A 17,762-nucleotide genomic window follows, 5' to 3' on the forward strand; every position below is an offset into this window, starting at 1 on the left:
GATAAATATTTCCATTGTAACGCGATGATCATTGTTTTTGAGGTTTTCTCCCGCTCGCATCTAATAACAAACCCCTATATTTTTTTCATTGATTTAAATTAAAAATGTGTGACAGCGAATTCGACAAGTTTTCTCTAGCCAGAAAAGCACAGAATTACTTTTGTCCGCTATAAAAGTGCTGCCAATAACACGAGATAATTCTATGATGATGGCGTCAGGCCCGGGGGAATTTGGGGCAAGGAATTACCACAGTGTAAATCAACTGTGTCTACACCTAATTGAGTGAGAGAATATGTGAGTGACTCATTTGCATATCTGAGTCCCATAAAAACTTTTTTCTACACTTCGCGTATCCAAAAGTTTAATATGGCAGAGGGATACGGGACTGAAAAAGCCTTTTTTGGGCCTCCTGTATTCTACATGAGTGTTTGGAACATGAGATGGCCAGTAAAGGGTCAGGTCTGATCAGTAATTTGTACTGTAATTTGGTATCTGCCAGTTGGCTTCATCAAGTCACAAACTAGATAAAAATATGTACTGTTTGAAAAGAAGTCAAAATCTCACATTTTCCTCCTTATAATGATACTCGTGTATGGCTAGCCCTTGAATGCAGTAATTCAGAGCCAACAGGGCATAAGTTGAGTGAAAGTTTACTTCTTGATCACAATAGTACATGTATATACATTTCACTAACACTGCTCCTTGAAAGCATTCTGCTATCATTACTGTAAGGATCTAGCCATAAGCAACTTGTTTACTACATTAATCTGGCCTCATATATAAATTATATATATATGTAGGATTTTTCCAGAGATGGATGTGTATGATAGTATCTATGACATGTACATGTTGATTAACACGGCCTGTAATATGTTGAAAACGCATATTTTTGACAGCTTGAGGCTGGAATAAAATGAACCAATATTACAAAAACAGTTTGTACTTCAGTTTTTAAGTCATTATTGTTTTCATGAGTTTTCATTAGGTGAAAGTGGAGGACAACTGTCACTCATAAAGTTGCGTGGAGAGACTTGTCCTTCTTGTTTGTCTCTGAAAAAAAATAAATTTCTCACCATTAGCTAACATAAATCTGGTTCAATTCAATTTGTTGAGAGATATGGTAAACATTTTGGGGGAATATTATATACTAAGCCTTATGTACTCCTTTCTTTCTTGGAGGAAAGATTAAGGTAGTCCTTATTGCAATTGGAAGTAGATCTTAGAATGGTCAATGATCCAGATCATAGTTGAGCCATAGAACTATTCTATTTTGAATACAGATTAATATTTACAGTGATGAAAAGATCAAAAGAACTCCAAGGGACAATTAGTTACCAAGGCTTAAAAAGTATTTTCAAAGAAAACTGTCATTCCAAAAAGAGATCATTGAAAAACCTTTTACTCCTCTGGTGTATTTCCAAGTCACACATTTCTAACTCTTAAGAATGGCTGCCTGTTAGGATCGAGAATCGTCCGTCAACGACCATTTTGGTGAATTGCTCATATTTTGCCCAACGATACCCTTTGGTAAACTATTTTCAAAAATCAAGTTTAAAAGTTCCGACGATTATTAAATTTTTAGAAATTGGCGAAAATTTGAAAACGCGGTTTAAGTGCGGTTTTCCGCCTATCAAATTGTCCAAAATTCACTGCAAAAACCAAGCTCCGTTGAAGGCTTAAAATGAATTCAATTAACACCAAACTTCACACGATATAAGAAAAAGCCTTCCCATCCATTTTCACTATGTTAATTTTTCTGTACACATTGATACTGAGAATTTTTAAGTCTTCTTAGCAACACCCTCAAATAGCGCTTGATATGAGAGCAAAAAATAGGTTAAATTTAACGCGATAAAAGTGTACCTGGTACCTCATTTTTAAATTTTTTAACTTGATATTCGTAATATAATGATACTATTTATTTCCTGAGTAAACTTTGATGCTTTGAATCGGACCGCTTCCCTTCGAAAATACCACAAATGTTTGTGTCCAGAGCGAGCAAAATGATGTGTGTTGTGTAAACAAACGCTAATCTTATCATTCCTTCCCTGGTGGAAAAAGGTTTTAAAATAAACTTTAATTCCGGAAATGTTTGACTTGTATTCCACAAAATATTGAGTTATAGTGAAGTCGTACATTCAGAGTTGTGTGAGAGCTGAGAGAAAATAGAATCACCGTCGAAAATGTTCTTACAGTCATTTCATCGATCACCATTACAAGTATTACGATTACGAAAATTGTGACAATTGATCAGTCTGTTGAATGACTCTTAAACATTTCAGCTGCAAGGGCTTTGTTTTAGTTTGTTTTAGATATATATGTATATATAAATCAAGAATTCCAGCGAATACAGAAGGAGAACAGCATTCTTTACAAGCAGTTCAGTGTATTAACGCGAATTGTTCCTATTTATCATAATTAACCGACATCCGGTCCCAACAAACACTGGCCGCACCACATGAGACCCTAAATGGGCTGTCATCATGAAATATACTAAAGACTGAAAACAAAAACTTTACTCAAGGTCTGATAACTACACGATAACACTATTATACTTCAATCTCAGATGTATTTTCATTGAGCTTCCAACATCTCGCACCATCTTGACTAAGATGCTGTAATTCAAACACAATTTTCTCTCGTGGTAAAGCCTGTCACGTCATCACTGCCCACGAAGCTCTTCCGCAAATGGTTGAAATTTCGTAACAGATCTAAGGAAAGTTATTTCACGGACGAGTCTTGAGCTTTCATATGTGCTCTCATCAGAAGTTATTATTTCTTGTCATTTTATGGCTCTCTGTAGCTATATAACGCTAGTTGGTAAGGTGACCCCTTGCGGGCGATCTCCTGATTATCCTGGTCAGGTGGAATGCATTACACTCGAGGATTGCACGAAAGATGTAACTGGACATCTATCGACTCTTGGACTGAGTGCAGATGAAGGTTCTAGAACTGAAATGAAGCTGCTTTTAGCCAGAGCCGGTAAATATTGATTTTGTGTGTTTTCAGGTAACTTCATTGTGCTTATGAATGAGTGCTGCAACAGATTTAATTGGTGTTATATTTTTTACAGGTGTTTTCTCATTTGAACAAAAGCATCTTACCCTGACTATTTACCCACGCCATAGGGCAGACTTTGGCATACGTTGGAGGACTAGGAAAACCCTTTGTGCAATTCCAAAGGATCTAGCGACACATAAGTCCTCAAGTACGTGCCAAAGGAAGCAACCGTGTGGATAGCCGAAAATCGATGTATATTTTTTGCAACACCAACACCTTAGTTTCAGTTGGGTCGCGTAAGTTGAATTGCTTCTGTTGATAAATGTTCTCATGAAATTGCTTTTTCTCACGTTTATTTGTAATACCTTACACAAAAAAAAGCACTATAAGTTTCAACTTTCTCAAGCTAGCAAATTTTATATTTGTGAGGAAACTTTGCAATTTATATTGCCAACGTTTTTTTCTCGTCTGAGTAGCTGATAATCCATTGATTGATGACAGATTGATTACTTTATACCTAGAAATAGTAGTTGATATGAGTTATTTACTTTGCTTTTTTTTTAATAAAAGCAATTTGTAGGCGATGCGACGAGTTTACCTGCAGGCAAGTTGCAGATGAACAGACGCCGGCGGAGGGCGCTGGAGCAAGTACTGTGTCTACCCCTAAAGAGCCTCGAGTGGTGCAGATACCTGAACAACAGACAATGGTAAGCTTCAAATATGAATTGATGATCTCAATCTTGTTTTTTAAAAGGAAAATAGTCATTTTTAGAAGAGCATAGAAATTGGAAAAAAAATCGAGGAAGAAAAAACACGTGACAAACACAAACACAACGTGACAAACACAGTTGTTAATCTGGGACAAGGCTCCTTCGTTGACCAGTAAACTCACTGCTTTTCGGTCACTTTTTTTTATTTGAGGGGTGGGAAAGGGGAGGGGTGCTATGCCGCACTTTGGTAGGCTAATTCCTGTCCCACATTTGTTTGTTTTCTGGATGTCCCGCAACAGTACCTGGTGCTACTGAGATTTTTTATTACCCGAAACTGATTCCCTACAAACATATACAAAGAAATCGGTTTTAGAGATTTCATGCTTATAGAGCAAACCTTTTCGTAGGTTCATGAGATGGAAACAGACCGTCCAGGAGAGGAATCAAGTGCTGGCAGTGAGTCATCTTCTGATGGTCTAGAGACGGACTTGATGTTTCTGGAAATATCATCCCAGGGGTTGAAGGATGATGAGACGTTTCTCAGTCCCGATACTGCAAGCCTCGTCTCCTCAACGAGTGAAGAGAGCATCACCTCAAAGCCAAATTCCCGTGAAAAGTTGAACGAGTATCTGGTGTCCAAAAACATTGAACCTGTCTCTCAACCTTGGGTTGAGTGGGAAAAGGCCAGTGACAGCACTAAGCTTCGGTATACTAGACGAACCGCAGAGATTTTTTCTTCTGTGCTCCACGACCTAACACCCAGTTGTGCAGGTTCTCTTTGGCAAGCAGTCGTCTCTTATCCTGCCATGAACGAAGCACTCGGGCTGGACGAACTCTCCGAAACTTCCAAATGCTACCTCCAGGTCTTAGCTGAGGCATATGACAAAGCCCATGGGTGGGACACAAGACGGCAAATTCTTTCGATGATGTGTGGTGTTTCCAATTATAATGATATCTCGAGATTCATACCTGGCTTAAGTAGATATCGTTTTACCATAGCTAATCTGCATCGTCTTCAGCACGGAAGCGGCGCTTCAGTGACCCCCCAGCCTTCATCAAAGATAAGAGTCGACCCAAGACAACTGGATCACTTCTTATCTTATATAACAAGCCCCCATTTGGTGCAAGATCTGCCATTTGGACAAAAAACACTGAAGCTCTCCTCTGGACAACTGGTTGAAGTACCCAATGTTATTCGCACCATGATACCGCAAAGGATAGTGCGTCAGTATACCCAGTACTGCAAAGAGACTGGATTTGAGGCGTTCAGCGAGCGGACGATGCTGCGTGTTTTAAATGAATGCAAGGCCTCGACCAGAAAGTCTCTCCAAGGCCTTGACTATTTTGCAGCAGACGGGGCGCGTGCGTTCGATGAACTAGAAGGCTTGGTTCTTCAATTGGGGAGCTTGGTCTTGGAAAGGAGTGGCAAGTGCGATACGTGAAATCATTAAAGGTGGCCAAATTCTACCTGAAGGGTGATTTCAAGGGAAGCAACCGAAAGTGTCAAGAGTTCCAAGAAAATTGGATTATATTTTTCAAGCAGGGTGATCTTATTTCGCAAATGGATGGAAGTATAGCACCGTTCCAATGACAGGTCCACCCTGACTGGGAAATATACGTCGGTTTTTGCTCTTGGTATTCGTTTTTTATCAGTATAAATTATGCTTTGTAATAGATTTTATCTTCTCAGATTATTGAGGTTATTCGATTTAGATAACATGAAGCATACATATTGCATATATTTTTTGTCGTTAATGTTGCAGTAACATGGTAATCCATGCTTTGTGTCAAGCTGTGTTTCCTATTTTCACTCAGGTTCACGTGATCTCTTCTTCTCCCATTGCAAGTCATTGCAGTGTATTTGCTCTGAGTGACACCGAAGATTCTGACCTGCGGCAGCAATGCAAACACAACCATGACGAGCTCTGTGACCAATGTGAAAGCTTGCATTCGACCCTGAACGACATATCTACTGCGGTCGATGAAGCATCTTTTACCACAGAAGAAGACAAAGACGAAGCTTTGTTTCTCGTTAGCTCTGCTACGCTTGCCATCCAGTCATGGAAGTACCATTTGCTGAGGTCGACCCATCAAGATCAGGCTCGTTTGGACGTCATCGATGCCCTTAATTCTGGAACAGTATTCATTGTAAATGACTGGGCCATGAAGTTCTTGCCTCAGAGATATCGCGAGTCACAGACAGACTGGTTTGGTGAGCGGGGTATTTCTTGGCACATATCTGTGGTATACAGACGAATAGAGGGTGTGCTACAGTGGCAAGCCTTTATCCATGTGATTCAGTCCTGTACCCAAGGAAGTTCTGCTGTTACCGCGATTATGCAACATGTTCTAGCCACATTGAAGCAAGAGTATCCTGAAATCAACAAGGCCTACTTCAGGCAAGATAAAGCCGGCTGTTACCACTCCTCCCGCACGTTAACGAAGTGCCAAGAAATTTCAGCGAACACCGGAGTGAAGATAGTCCGCGTTGATTTCAGCGACCCGCAAGGCGGGAAAGGGGCTGCAGATCGACTAGCTGCGAGCTGTAAAGGCCACATTAGGGCGTTTATTAATGAAGACCACGATGTCTGCACCGCCAGCGACCTGAAGGAAGCTCTGCTATCCCATGGTGGTTTGGAAGGTGTACGAGTGGTTTCTCTGGATACCATCGAAGAAACGCCAGACGATGTGCAAACCATATACCATCAAAGCCCATGCGTAAAAAGGCCCCGTACTTGGCTCTACTAAAAGAGATTGTCAGCAAATGTACTTGCCAAAAGTCATCGTGATGCTGACTTTCTCTTTAGTTCAGCAGAATAGAAAAGTGAGGAAGAAACGAATTAACGGTGACTCGTTCCTAATCTTCAGTTACTAGTTATCTCATTTATAAAGCTCGTAGAGTAATTAGAAGTTCTTTCGTTTTGTTCTGTTTTTCTTTTAATCATGCCAATATTGACCCTCACTTTCCTTTTCTGGTCTTCACATCGGTAATGAAGTTTACTCATCTGGTAGCCGACACATGCAAACTGACAGACGTGAGAGTATTCAACCTACATTTCTTTCCGCTCATTTTGAAATGCGGGATTTCTTGCTATAATTTAACGACATAATTATTTCATTTGCGGTTTCTACGCAGGTATGTTTCAGAACCCCCTACACGTTTCCAATGGCGTTACGTTGCGTGACATTTATAATCACGAGGATAACAAGAACCGTCGCCTTGCATTTAATTACTTTGAAGGTCAAAAGTCGCCTTTCCATGTATTTAAATCTACAGAAAATGAGTTCTCAAAGTAAAAGATAAAAAAATATCTAATTTATCAGCATGGAATCAAGTACTAATCTACTAAGTAGCTTCTCTCGAATGTATCTTTTGCATTACTTGAATGTGAGTTGGTGCTAATGTAATATGTACTTCACTTGCAGATTTTTAGCCAAAAAATATTTTGTAGAACCTTTTCAAATATCTTACGGAATAATTTACTTGTCACTTTACATTTTTCGAGCTACAAACCGACACAGCAGAGGCCTGATTTAATTTGGAGATTTAACAACTCGATATGATTAAATTACCTTGTTGTTTGTTTACACACTTTGCATCATTTTGCTCGCTCAAGTCACAAACACTTCTGCCATTTTCGAAGGGAAGCAATGCGATTCCGAACATCACACTTTCCACAGTGAACGGAAAATAGCAATATTTCACGAATATGTTGTTGAAAATCTAAAATATGTGGTACCAGGTACATTTTTTTCGCGTGAAATATCACCCGTTTTTCGCTGCCATTTTACGCGGTCTGTGAGGATGTTCTTTCAAGGGCTTAAGTAATCCCAATATCGATGTGCCCAAAAAAAATCACTCACTAGAATTGAATGAGAATAGCTGTCCTAAAATCGTGTGAGGTTTGGTGTTGATTGATTCCATTTTCATCCTTAAACGGGGCTTGGTTTTTGCAGTTAATTTTTGACTGTGCGTCATGCGGAGCCTGAGCTCCGGAAGCCTGAAAACCGCGTTTTCAGATTTTCGCAAATTTATGAAAATTTAATAATCGCTGAAACTTAAAAACATGATTTTTGAAAATAGTTTATCAAAGGGTATCTTTGAGCAAAATATGAGCAACTCACCAAAATGGTCGTTGACGGACAATTCTCGATCCTGACAGGCAGCCATTCTTAACTTCCCAACCACTATGATAATCATACATTTACTAGAAATTTGCAGGATGTGCATTTATTACTACTGAGATAAGTATGAATGCTACTCACACGTCATAGCTTAGGTGCTCAATGACAGCATCAACATGTTCCTTGGGAATTTCTCCATCAGTCTCTGCTAGGTATGTGAACAATTCCTTAAACAGTGAGAATGGTATTCTTGCAGGGCCCCCTTCTAGATCAGTTGTCAAAATCTCACAAACTGTTTTCATAGCCAATGTAAGATTCTAGGATATAAAACAATTTACAGTAAAGAAATGGAAATATTGCTGATCTTATAACTCTGTATCCATTCCTTTTTTGTTGGTTTGTATGGAACAAATCTAGCACATTAATTGACATGCAATTCTGCAAGGAGAATTGGGAGAGGGAAATCACCTCTCCAAGCTCCAACACCTTGTTTACATCCACTTACACTGACTTATAGAGGGTACGCAGGTAAAATCTCCTCAGCCGGCTGTTTTGCTTCATAAAATGCCATTTTTTGCTTTCACTTCACAAACACAAAGTTCGAACTTGGATGAATTCAAGCAAAATGGTTATCTAATGCTGTTTGTAGCTCAATTTGATTCTTGCAAAATGAGTCAATTATCAGCACCATGGCTTGTTGTAGATTAGTCTCAATCACTTGAAAGGCATTTATTCTTGACTAACAATTACTGATTTCAAGAAACAAATCCTTCTCTGGTAAAAAGCAAACTTACTTAACAACAAGCTGTCAGATAAAAGTGTGTTTTATTTGTAAGCTTAATACTTAAAAATAGCTTTAATTCTTGACAATACAGACATATATTTGGCATAATAACTTGACTACAATAATTACCTCACTAATTGCACTGCAAGCAAGAGCCAGAAAATGAAGCCACTTCAGTTCTTCAGCAAAACTTCCCAACCTGAAAAGGAATGGACACCTCTAAATTAATTTGCTTGATCCATGCACACTCTATATATGTACACCATCAGTTTCTTAACCCTTAACCTCTGAGTGTGACTAGCATCTAATTTCTCCTTACAATGTCACCACTGAATCACACATTAATGTCATGAAAATAAAGGAAATGATTACCAACTACAGAAACTCTTGATTGTTAGAAAATTCTCCTTGTCAACACCTTAGTAAATTTACAGACAACAGTATGGAGAATATGAATACTGATGTTAGGGTGGAAAGGGTTAACTAATATTGCAAAAAACCTGTGGTCATTCATCACAGTGAAGAACAATGTATCATCCTTTCTTTTGTGACACAGTTAGTTCAATTGCTGACTGCCAAACTCTACAGCTCAGAGACAAACTATATCATTTCTAAATGTTAAGGCCACTTTTTTTTTAAATACACTGAGTAACATAGAGAGGCTTATATTACCTCAGTAGCTCATCCAGAGTGTCTTTAGGAAGTGACAAATGTTTCCACTTTTCTTCCAAGGATGACAACTCTATAACAGGCTTTCCACCTAGCTGTTGGGAAAAAATAAATAAATGAGGATAACATTGTGTTCTCTGATACACAAATTATGGTGAGTAATTACAAGTGGATAATACAATTTAACAGATAATCTAGAAAAAGTATGTTATGGTGAGTTGATGTGTATTTCTAACATTTTAGTATACAGTAGTAACATAATTCATTGAGGAAGTACCTATGTTCATTCTCTGAAGAGTAGGGTCATGGATATTGTATCCATTTCATGTATACAGGGTCTGTCAAATTCAGAATCAACCATCCCACAGATTAAGGTGCCATTTTATCAAGGGGAAGATTTGAGTTTTTGGAAGATCCCAGGAGGAAAAACATCCTCACGACATGTTTTTCTGTTTGTCAGCTTACCAAAAAATGCTTATAGTTGGCCCTAGCAGTAGAACTAGGATCTCTCTTGTGTAGAGACAATCTTAGCTGAGAGGCACAAAGGATACTTCCACAAGTAAGATCCTTGCACTTAGTAAGGTAAATTTCCTGTGGAAACAGGAAAATTACCTGTGGAAGAAGAATTCACCTGACTTAACATCACATTTTGTCTTTTTTCTGGAGTTCATGAAAGCTCCTAACTTAAGCTCATAACTTATCAAAAATGATTTCAAATATCCTTAATTAAAGTTACTTCATTGTCATCTAAGAATCAAGTTTGGCAAAATGAATCAATGACATCAAGCTTAATACAAATGGTGTAAGATACCTGTTTGTGTAAAACTGCAAGTAAGCCTTGAGTAAGGGGTTTTTCCAGAGGCTGCCCTAACTGGAACTCGAGACGTTCTTTAACTGGGGGTGTCTCTCCTTTAGACAAGGCATCAAAGTACCTAAAAGTTTATCAATATCAAGTTTTATTTAAATCAAGATGGCTAAATGCACGTGTATGTGGTGCAAATGTTATGACGTACACTTTCTTTTCAAGGTTATACGAAGCTGATGATGAGTAGTTCATTATCAATAAAAGATATTCTTACTTGTAAGTATCATTGAATGTTTCCCTTCATCAGTATTACAATATGTCTCAGTTCAAATGAAGTCCGTAACTACTGTCGAAAGGAAATGGGAGAGTTCTGCTGCCTGACTTTTTTCCGAGGACACTTAAACACAATTAATTCCCAAAGACCATTCAAATATCCTGTTACATATTTTAAGATGCAGGGATCAATGGTATTACTACGCTAGTGGAGAAACTGCCAAATGTTTATTTTCGTAACGTATTCATTTGAGTCAAAAATTCGACAAGTAAACTAAGTTTTGGGCTACCTCCATCAACCCTCCTTACCAAAATGTTGGTGTGATAGTTTATCGCGTTAAAATATCGTTACGGTATTCAAGACTCTTTCAAAAGGCTGGTGGCAACAGTCTACCAATTAAAACTCAAAATAAGAAGTAAGTTTATCTCGGAAAGAAGAAACAAAACTTACGCGTAAGCCCACTGTAAAACATCCTTCGGTTGTGTACGAATAGCAGCCTTAGTAAACTGCTTTAGGATATCTGGCAACTCTGGAGGAATGTTGATTTGTTGTGAGCAATAGATCGGCTCCTCCTTTTGAGGCATAACTCTTGTATTTCAAACGAGTCTTTCCTCTGTCCTTGCAGTTCAAGATGGCGGGTGTTAGTTGCTATGACGACGACAAGCTTAACTCCCATTATGCTTAGCGTGGAAAAAATTCAGACTTGGAAAACATGGTGGTTGAACAGGGTTAACTGGAGTGACTTCGGAAACTCTGATCCCAGGGTAGGTTATCTCAGACGATATTTAATTATACTGTCTTTGTCTCTCTTTGAGCTTGTTTACGCTTGAAAATGCATTCTAAGTTTGACAAGGCGTAAAATTCGATGGAATTAGAAGTGTCGTCGGTCGCAAGTAAAACTGCAAGTGATGCAAGTGTTAGCAGAACAGACACGGCAAGCGATGATGAGGAATCTTATCAGACAGGTGTGATGGTAGTTTTTGCTCCTATCTCCACTGTAACACTTCATTAATCCCTCCCTCTTCTCTTTGTAACCCAAAATATTTCGTGTTGTTTCCACTCTTCTATCCTAGAACATACTGTACGTAATGGTCAGCGGTTTGAAGCGTAATCTGTAAAATTACCTGTAGTTCACTAGTAGATCCTCATATTCTTTAATCAAACCTGAAAAATGTAGTGAGAGCTTGAACAATTGCCAGATCAACAGAAATATGTCATCCCAGAGGTGATCCACATTCCATCTGCATCTGATAACAGCCCAAAGAGTTCAGGAATTGCCGTGTATAAATATTCCTCCTCTGAGGAATCTGATCATGAAGAATGCTATGAAGAGGGAAATTATCCTTCAGGATATGTTAGAGGTATATTACGCACTTTGTTATGATATGTGTACACCATTCAAAAATTTCAAAACTTTTTAAATTCTATTTTCTTTTCTATTAAAGATTAAGATAATGAGTGAAAACAAAGTAAAGAAATAGATGAATGAAAGGAACACTTGTTTAAAAGTTTTGACATCAAGGAAAAAAATATGGCCACAACATTTATAATAGATGATAATGTTAACTAAGAACCAAGACAAAAGTTTGTTAGATTGCCTTCGAAAAGGGATTTGTGACCTGTTTTTTTTTTCAAAAAGGGATTCAATTGAATTGAATAGAAATAAAGCTTTTAGTCACTACATTTGACATCCTCTTAATTCTTGAGAGATATTGCTGAAAGCTTTTTTTGTTAGCTAGCATTTATTTGCTTGATACATTTGCCAGGTAAACTAAGTTATATTGCAGAGTAAGGCAAGATACAATGTTCATTGTTGAGGAGTTGTAATGCATGATGTACCCACAATTCTGTTGCCGTGGAAACATCAACAGTCAAAATAATATCTCTCTACACAAACTATTGATTCAAGGAACCAGCTCAACTGATTTATGTTAACAGTAGACAAAACCAATCATTATAATTTAGAGCAATCCCTCAGATTTTATTTTTTGATATGATTTGTTGCATTTGATTAGGTTTGGCCCCACCCCAGGTTTTGCTTAAAAGCTACAGAAGGCAAGCACGGGAATTTGCTAACAATGGAGATGATAGAGCTGTACATGATCGAATCCGATGTGTAGCTTTAACCAGAATAATTTATGGGGATAATCACTGGAAACTGGCTAAAGCTTACTCAAAGCTTTCACAGGCATATCTAGAGCAGAAGGGTAGGTTCTGTGAAATTTTTCTGATCAGTAATGTGTAGGATAAACTATCCTCTACTAACACATCAATTTTGAGATCTAATTTTGAACATATAAGGTAAACCTAAATTTGTTTTTAATATTTTGAAGAGAGATTTTATCCACTTATTTTCAAGTCATTGTCTACTTGTTGTCAGGAATGGCCCAGCAAGCCCTGATTCATGCTGGAAATGCTCGTGATGTGTTACTGGCAGCAGATGCAGTAAAACATCAAGGAAGACAGATTTATGACAGATCTGATGTGCTTCCTGTTATGGAATTGATGTATCTTGTGATGGGACAAGCTCAGATTGCCTTGAAGAAGTAAGTGCAATGTACATGCAGTAGGTGAGTTTGCTGCATTGCTTTCCCTAGCCTCCTGCACCACCTGATTTTCCCACAGAAAAATTATTTGCAGTCTGTTTTGTTTTCTTAAAGTGTGGTTGAGGTATTCCAGCTGAAACTGCAACTTGTTCCACTTTCTGAAGCTGACAGGGTTGAATTTTGGATTTTATCAAGGTTGGAAAAGCAAAAATAAAGAGGGATTTCCTTCCACTGAAATGGCAAATTGTCATCAAATGACTTGCACAGTAGAACTGTATTGAAGTAGAAATTAAATTTTGATTGAACTTACTTAGCAGTGATTGCAATTAAATGACCTGTTATGCTTCAAATCCACAATTATAATACTAGGAATGCTCAGTCCTTCCGTTTGCCACTGTGCAGAACGAACACCAGGAAGTTTTCAATTTACTTTCAAGGTCCAAACTTTTATAATTCGTTAAATTCTGACATAACTAGTTCTCCCTCCTCCGCTTCTTTTAAAAGAAAGCTTAAGGAATTTCTTCTCTCTAAGTATTAGCTTCTGTAAGGCAGTAATTCTTAACTAACTTACTTAATATGTGTGTGCGTGTGTGTGTGTGTGTACGTGTGCGCGGTCAAAGTTAATTACCATAAGTCCATATTGTAATTCTAATATAAGATTAGTTATTTTAAGTGAGAAAACCTGACTTGTTATAAGCCTCGTGGTTTCTTTCAGGTTTTCTCGCCATTTATTTTCTGTCATCAATTTTCTTCATTTTTTTTTTCCATGTGTAAATGTCGTATATGGCAAATAAATATTGTATTGTATTGTATTGTATTGTAAACTCACAATTAGCATACAGCAGACAGTGTAATATTTTGTTTGTGTGAAACTTGCAAGAAGCATTTAAAGGTAATGTAGCATTAAGATGTAGTAGAAAAGAATAGTGCATTTGCTTCTTTACAGCACACAGAAGGCTGAGAATAGCTTTAAGAAAGCAGAGTTAGTATCACGAGAAAGAGGAGAACTAGGGCCAAAACATCAGGACCCTAACAGACGGCTTCAAATATTGATGGTCCTTGGTCGCGTCAGTCTTAAGACTCACAAAACAGGACATGCCCTGGAATGCTTTGAAAAGGTAGCAGTTTCAATTTATGGTCTTACTTAAACAGTAAATGAATAAAATTATGAAAAGCCTCGATATAAGAACCTAATTTTTACTCTTGGTCTCAATAAGCCAATACACAATTCTGTATGTTTCACATTACAGGCATTAGAGGTTGCTCAGAAATATTATGGAGCTGAAAGCAAAGAGTTGATTCCAATTTACCAAAGCCTGGCACGTGCAGAAGGAAGTCATGGTGACACAGCCAGCAGAGAAAGGGCATCAAAGTTGTTAATGCAAGCTTATGATATCAGCAAATCAAAGTAATGTCTGAACACAAATATTGTTGCCAATCATGAGGCAAGTTTGTTTAGTTTTATCATCTTCTGTAAAAAAAAATGTTTTTATTCATATTTATAGATTTGGGGAAGATTCAATGGAAGTTGCAGACTCTTCATTTGTTATGGCCATAAGTTACACTGATGATGATGAAAGCTTAGATAAAGCCAAGAAATACTTAAAGGATGCCATAACTTTATACATGAAGCATAGAGGTCCATATAATAACTCAACTATAAAGGCCCAGGTACAGTTTAAAGTCATCTCAGTACATATTGTTGTATTTTGTTGTATCTCTTGTAAAGGTAACCTAGACACATAACTGAGATCTTTCACTGCAGAAATTCTTTTATCAAGTTGCAGTTTGAAATAAAATCTCTGGTCTTTTCTCACTCATTTTAAGTTTCACTTAAAAATTTTATGTTGTCTTTGATCCAAAATATTTCAAGGGTTTTCAGCAACTTCATGATTGTTATTCATGTCTTTTAGCTATTGTAACAGTGCCTGTTGACCAATGAGAGGACAAATAAACTTGTTATTTCATAAAAATCATTATCAAATTTTTACTTGGAGAAAATCTTTATTTTCTTAAAAGGGAAGTGAGCATAGGTAACAATAATATTGTTAATACAGCTTAATATGGTTATTATTTGTTTAGCCAGCAGATAGAAGGTTGGTAATATTATTGTAATAAATCAGTAACTTGATTGTTCTTGTATGTAAACAAAGTAAAACTTTTTGCAACAACTGACTTCTGGGAAATTTTTCCACTTTTATTGCAAGTTTGCGTTTTTTTTTAATTAGGATGAGCTCAGTCGTTTGTTAATTCGTGATGGCAGTCTGGAGGAGGCAGTGTTGCTTCAGAAGTCAGTGGCAGAAGCTAAGACAGTGGTGTATGGTGACCCAAGTGAGCAGGCTGCTGCTTCATACCAGTTGATGGGTAGTATAAGACTGAAACAAGGACGAACACAGCAGGCTTTGAAATGGCTCACCAAGGTAACACCAAGTTTTAATCTATGTTCTTCTTTGTTTATTGGAGCTCTAGGATTGGTTACCATAATTTACCAGTTTTTCAAACTTTTTCAGATATTATAGCCATGGACATTGTATTCCTCATTATTTAATATAATTTGTTTTGTGTGTTTACCTGTTAGGCGCACAATATGCTGAGTGCAACATTAGGAAAGAGTCACAAGAGAACAAAAGAGATGGCAGACACCATTAGCCGCATAAAGATGTAAGTTGTGTGGAGTATTAGAGACTTGTTTGGAGAATTCTTTTAGCAGGCGATTCGTATGTTCATAAATATTTTTCTTTCATGAGATAAAGGATCCAAGGAAACCACAAGAAGTTCTTTTTAGATAAAAGGCACTACCAAAAACTTTTGTTGTTCGGTAAAGTATCGAAAGAGCTTCATAAGAAATGACTTTTTTCCCTGTAAAGAAATAGATTCTGAATCTCTTTTTGGACTGAAGAATATAACCACCATTCTTAGAACAAATTGAATATATCCACCCTTCCATTTGAGGGTAATGAAAGTTTCGAACTCAGAAAGTTTCCATTTCTAACAGGAGCACGTGCAGTCCCTCATTGTCAGTTGACATCAGCCAACACTAAGGGTTAGTCGTTCCTCCCGTTGCAAAGAGCTTTAGGTTAAGTAATTGTGGAACAAGGAAATGCCTAAAATCTTAGTGGTTGAATACGTGCAAATATCTTCATTTCAGGTCGCCTGATGCTCAAAAATTCCTAAGTGCAGAAGACAAACTGAAGAAGAGACCAAGGTTCACTCAAGTCGTGGGTAGATCTAAACCCTTGGGGTACTCATCAACCCCTTATGGGGATTAACTTCATTCGTGTAACGCTTAGTGGAACCAGGGATGACAGAAATGCGAATGCTAAATGTATATATTGCACAGAACAATCTATATAACTGTAAATTGTCTAAACCAACATGAAGGAAAATCACGATAGAGCGTGCCATCTTGTGTCAGTAACATCTTTCTTTCTTCGTATTTCGAAGTTCCCTTTCTTACATTGTCTTAACTCTTTTTTCCATGAACCACACCTTTCATTCCCATTTAACTATTCTCTTGCAAACCAGTGCGCCCATATGCTGCTTATGAATAAGATTACTGTGGTCGAAATTCTTCAGTCATTTCATCTCTTGAAAAGGAATATCTTCACCTACCATTGACCATATCCTAGAGCACTGCACCAGAATGGCATGTTGAAAAAATCAAATCCTGTAAAAGCTCTCTATTCTTCATTATTTTTAAGTGAAATAATACAAGTGAGTTACTGTTAGTTCTATCCTTTTTTCGTCTCTATCATCACACGTCAATTTTATTTATCTATTATCTAATTTAACGCTATGACTTTCTTTTTTCGTCTTGGTTTAATCAGTCAAGCGCTGGAACAAATGAGCTGATCATAATTTATTTTCAACTGAATACCTAAACAATATTACAAACAAATCTTTGGTAAGAAATGTGAACAATTGAATGTTTGCCAAAAGGGTTGATTGTTTTCACAAAATGTGAAGATATCCTCTCCAAATCTACTGTTTAAGGGCTTTAATAGGGAGAAAAGTAATGTAAGGGGCTTAGTGATACGAGCTGCCTATTGCTTGCTCCGCGTCGCATGAGTAAATGTCATGAAATGCTTTCTTAGATATTTTCAGGAATTTGAGGAGAGAAATACATGGCGATGTCTTTGTAGTTGATGTGTGTCAATCCAAATTGACTATAATACATTTCACCGTTAAGATGGTTGTCATTTTGAAGGTGAAAATGGCATGATGAGGTCACCAAGACAACTCAACTGAATAACATGAGAGAGAGCGAGGAAGTCAGAATCTTGTCGAGCTTCACCACTTGTTCCGGATGGGCATAGACTGAACTTAAACAATGCAAAGAAATCGTTACAGGGAGAGTTGGGCAAGCAGCTTTACACGATTGAGAAAGCATACAACTGCCACCCGGCGTTTCCCTCCAACAATAACAATAATAATAATATTATTATTATAATCATGATCATTCCACCTATCAAGATCAGGACTCAAGACAGAGATTCTACGGGAATTGACTCAGAAAACAAATATAGCTTAGAATTTGTCAACAGACCGCAACTTCCCCAAACAATTACTAGGCTGTCACTTAAAAAAAAAAAGACTGAGGTACCGAAAAAATGGCTATAACTGCATCTTCCAAAGGAAAGATGTTCTTTGTGAACTAAACATCCTCTTTCTTCAGATATGTACCACAAGAGTGCAATCCGAAAACCATCTCCCTTGTGCGAAAGTGATTGATGTCGAATTGGGTGGCCTGACCACTTTACTTCTATTACTAAGGGCATGTATAACGAGCCGTCCCTTTTGTTGTGTTTTAGAAAAGGGAGACATTTTAAAAGCGTAAACAAACCTTTAA

The 17,762-nt window shown here is 37.6% G+C and overlaps 2 protein-coding genes across 2 annotated transcripts; one reads left to right on the forward strand and one right to left on the reverse strand.

Moving 5' to 3' along the window:
• Positions 1–634: 634 nt before the first annotated feature.
• On the reverse strand, positions 635–11,064 carry LOC113685060 (ropporin-1-like protein). The gene is made up of 6 exons (XM_027202514.2): positions 10,818–11,064; positions 10,100–10,220; positions 9,292–9,383; positions 8,749–8,818; positions 7,977–8,152; positions 635–1,050 (listed from the first exon to the last, which is right to left on the reverse strand). The coding sequence occupies exons 1-6, from the start codon at positions 10,949–10,951 to the stop codon at positions 969–971; spliced, it is 675 nt and encodes a 224-aa protein (XP_027058315.1). The 5' UTR covers positions 10,952–11,064; the 3' UTR covers positions 635–968.
• Positions 11,050–17,054, forward strand: LOC113685058 (tetratricopeptide repeat protein 23). Its single transcript, XM_027202511.2, has 10 exons — positions 11,050–11,332; positions 11,567–11,728; positions 12,383–12,574; positions 12,748–12,913; positions 13,860–14,031; positions 14,164–14,321; positions 14,419–14,584; positions 15,142–15,333; positions 15,492–15,574; positions 16,062–17,054. The coding sequence occupies exons 1-10, from the start codon at positions 11,233–11,235 to the stop codon at positions 16,180–16,182; spliced, it is 1,512 nt and encodes a 503-aa protein (XP_027058312.2). The 5' UTR covers positions 11,050–11,232; the 3' UTR covers positions 16,183–17,054.
• The last annotated feature ends 708 nt before the right edge of the window (positions 17,055–17,762 follow it).

This window comes from Pocillopora damicornis, chromosome 2, assembly GCF_964200805.1.
Source record: "Pocillopora damicornis chromosome 2, jaPocDami1.2, whole genome shotgun sequence".
Lineage (NCBI taxonomy): Eukaryota > Metazoa > Cnidaria > Anthozoa > Scleractinia > Pocilloporidae > Pocillopora > Pocillopora damicornis.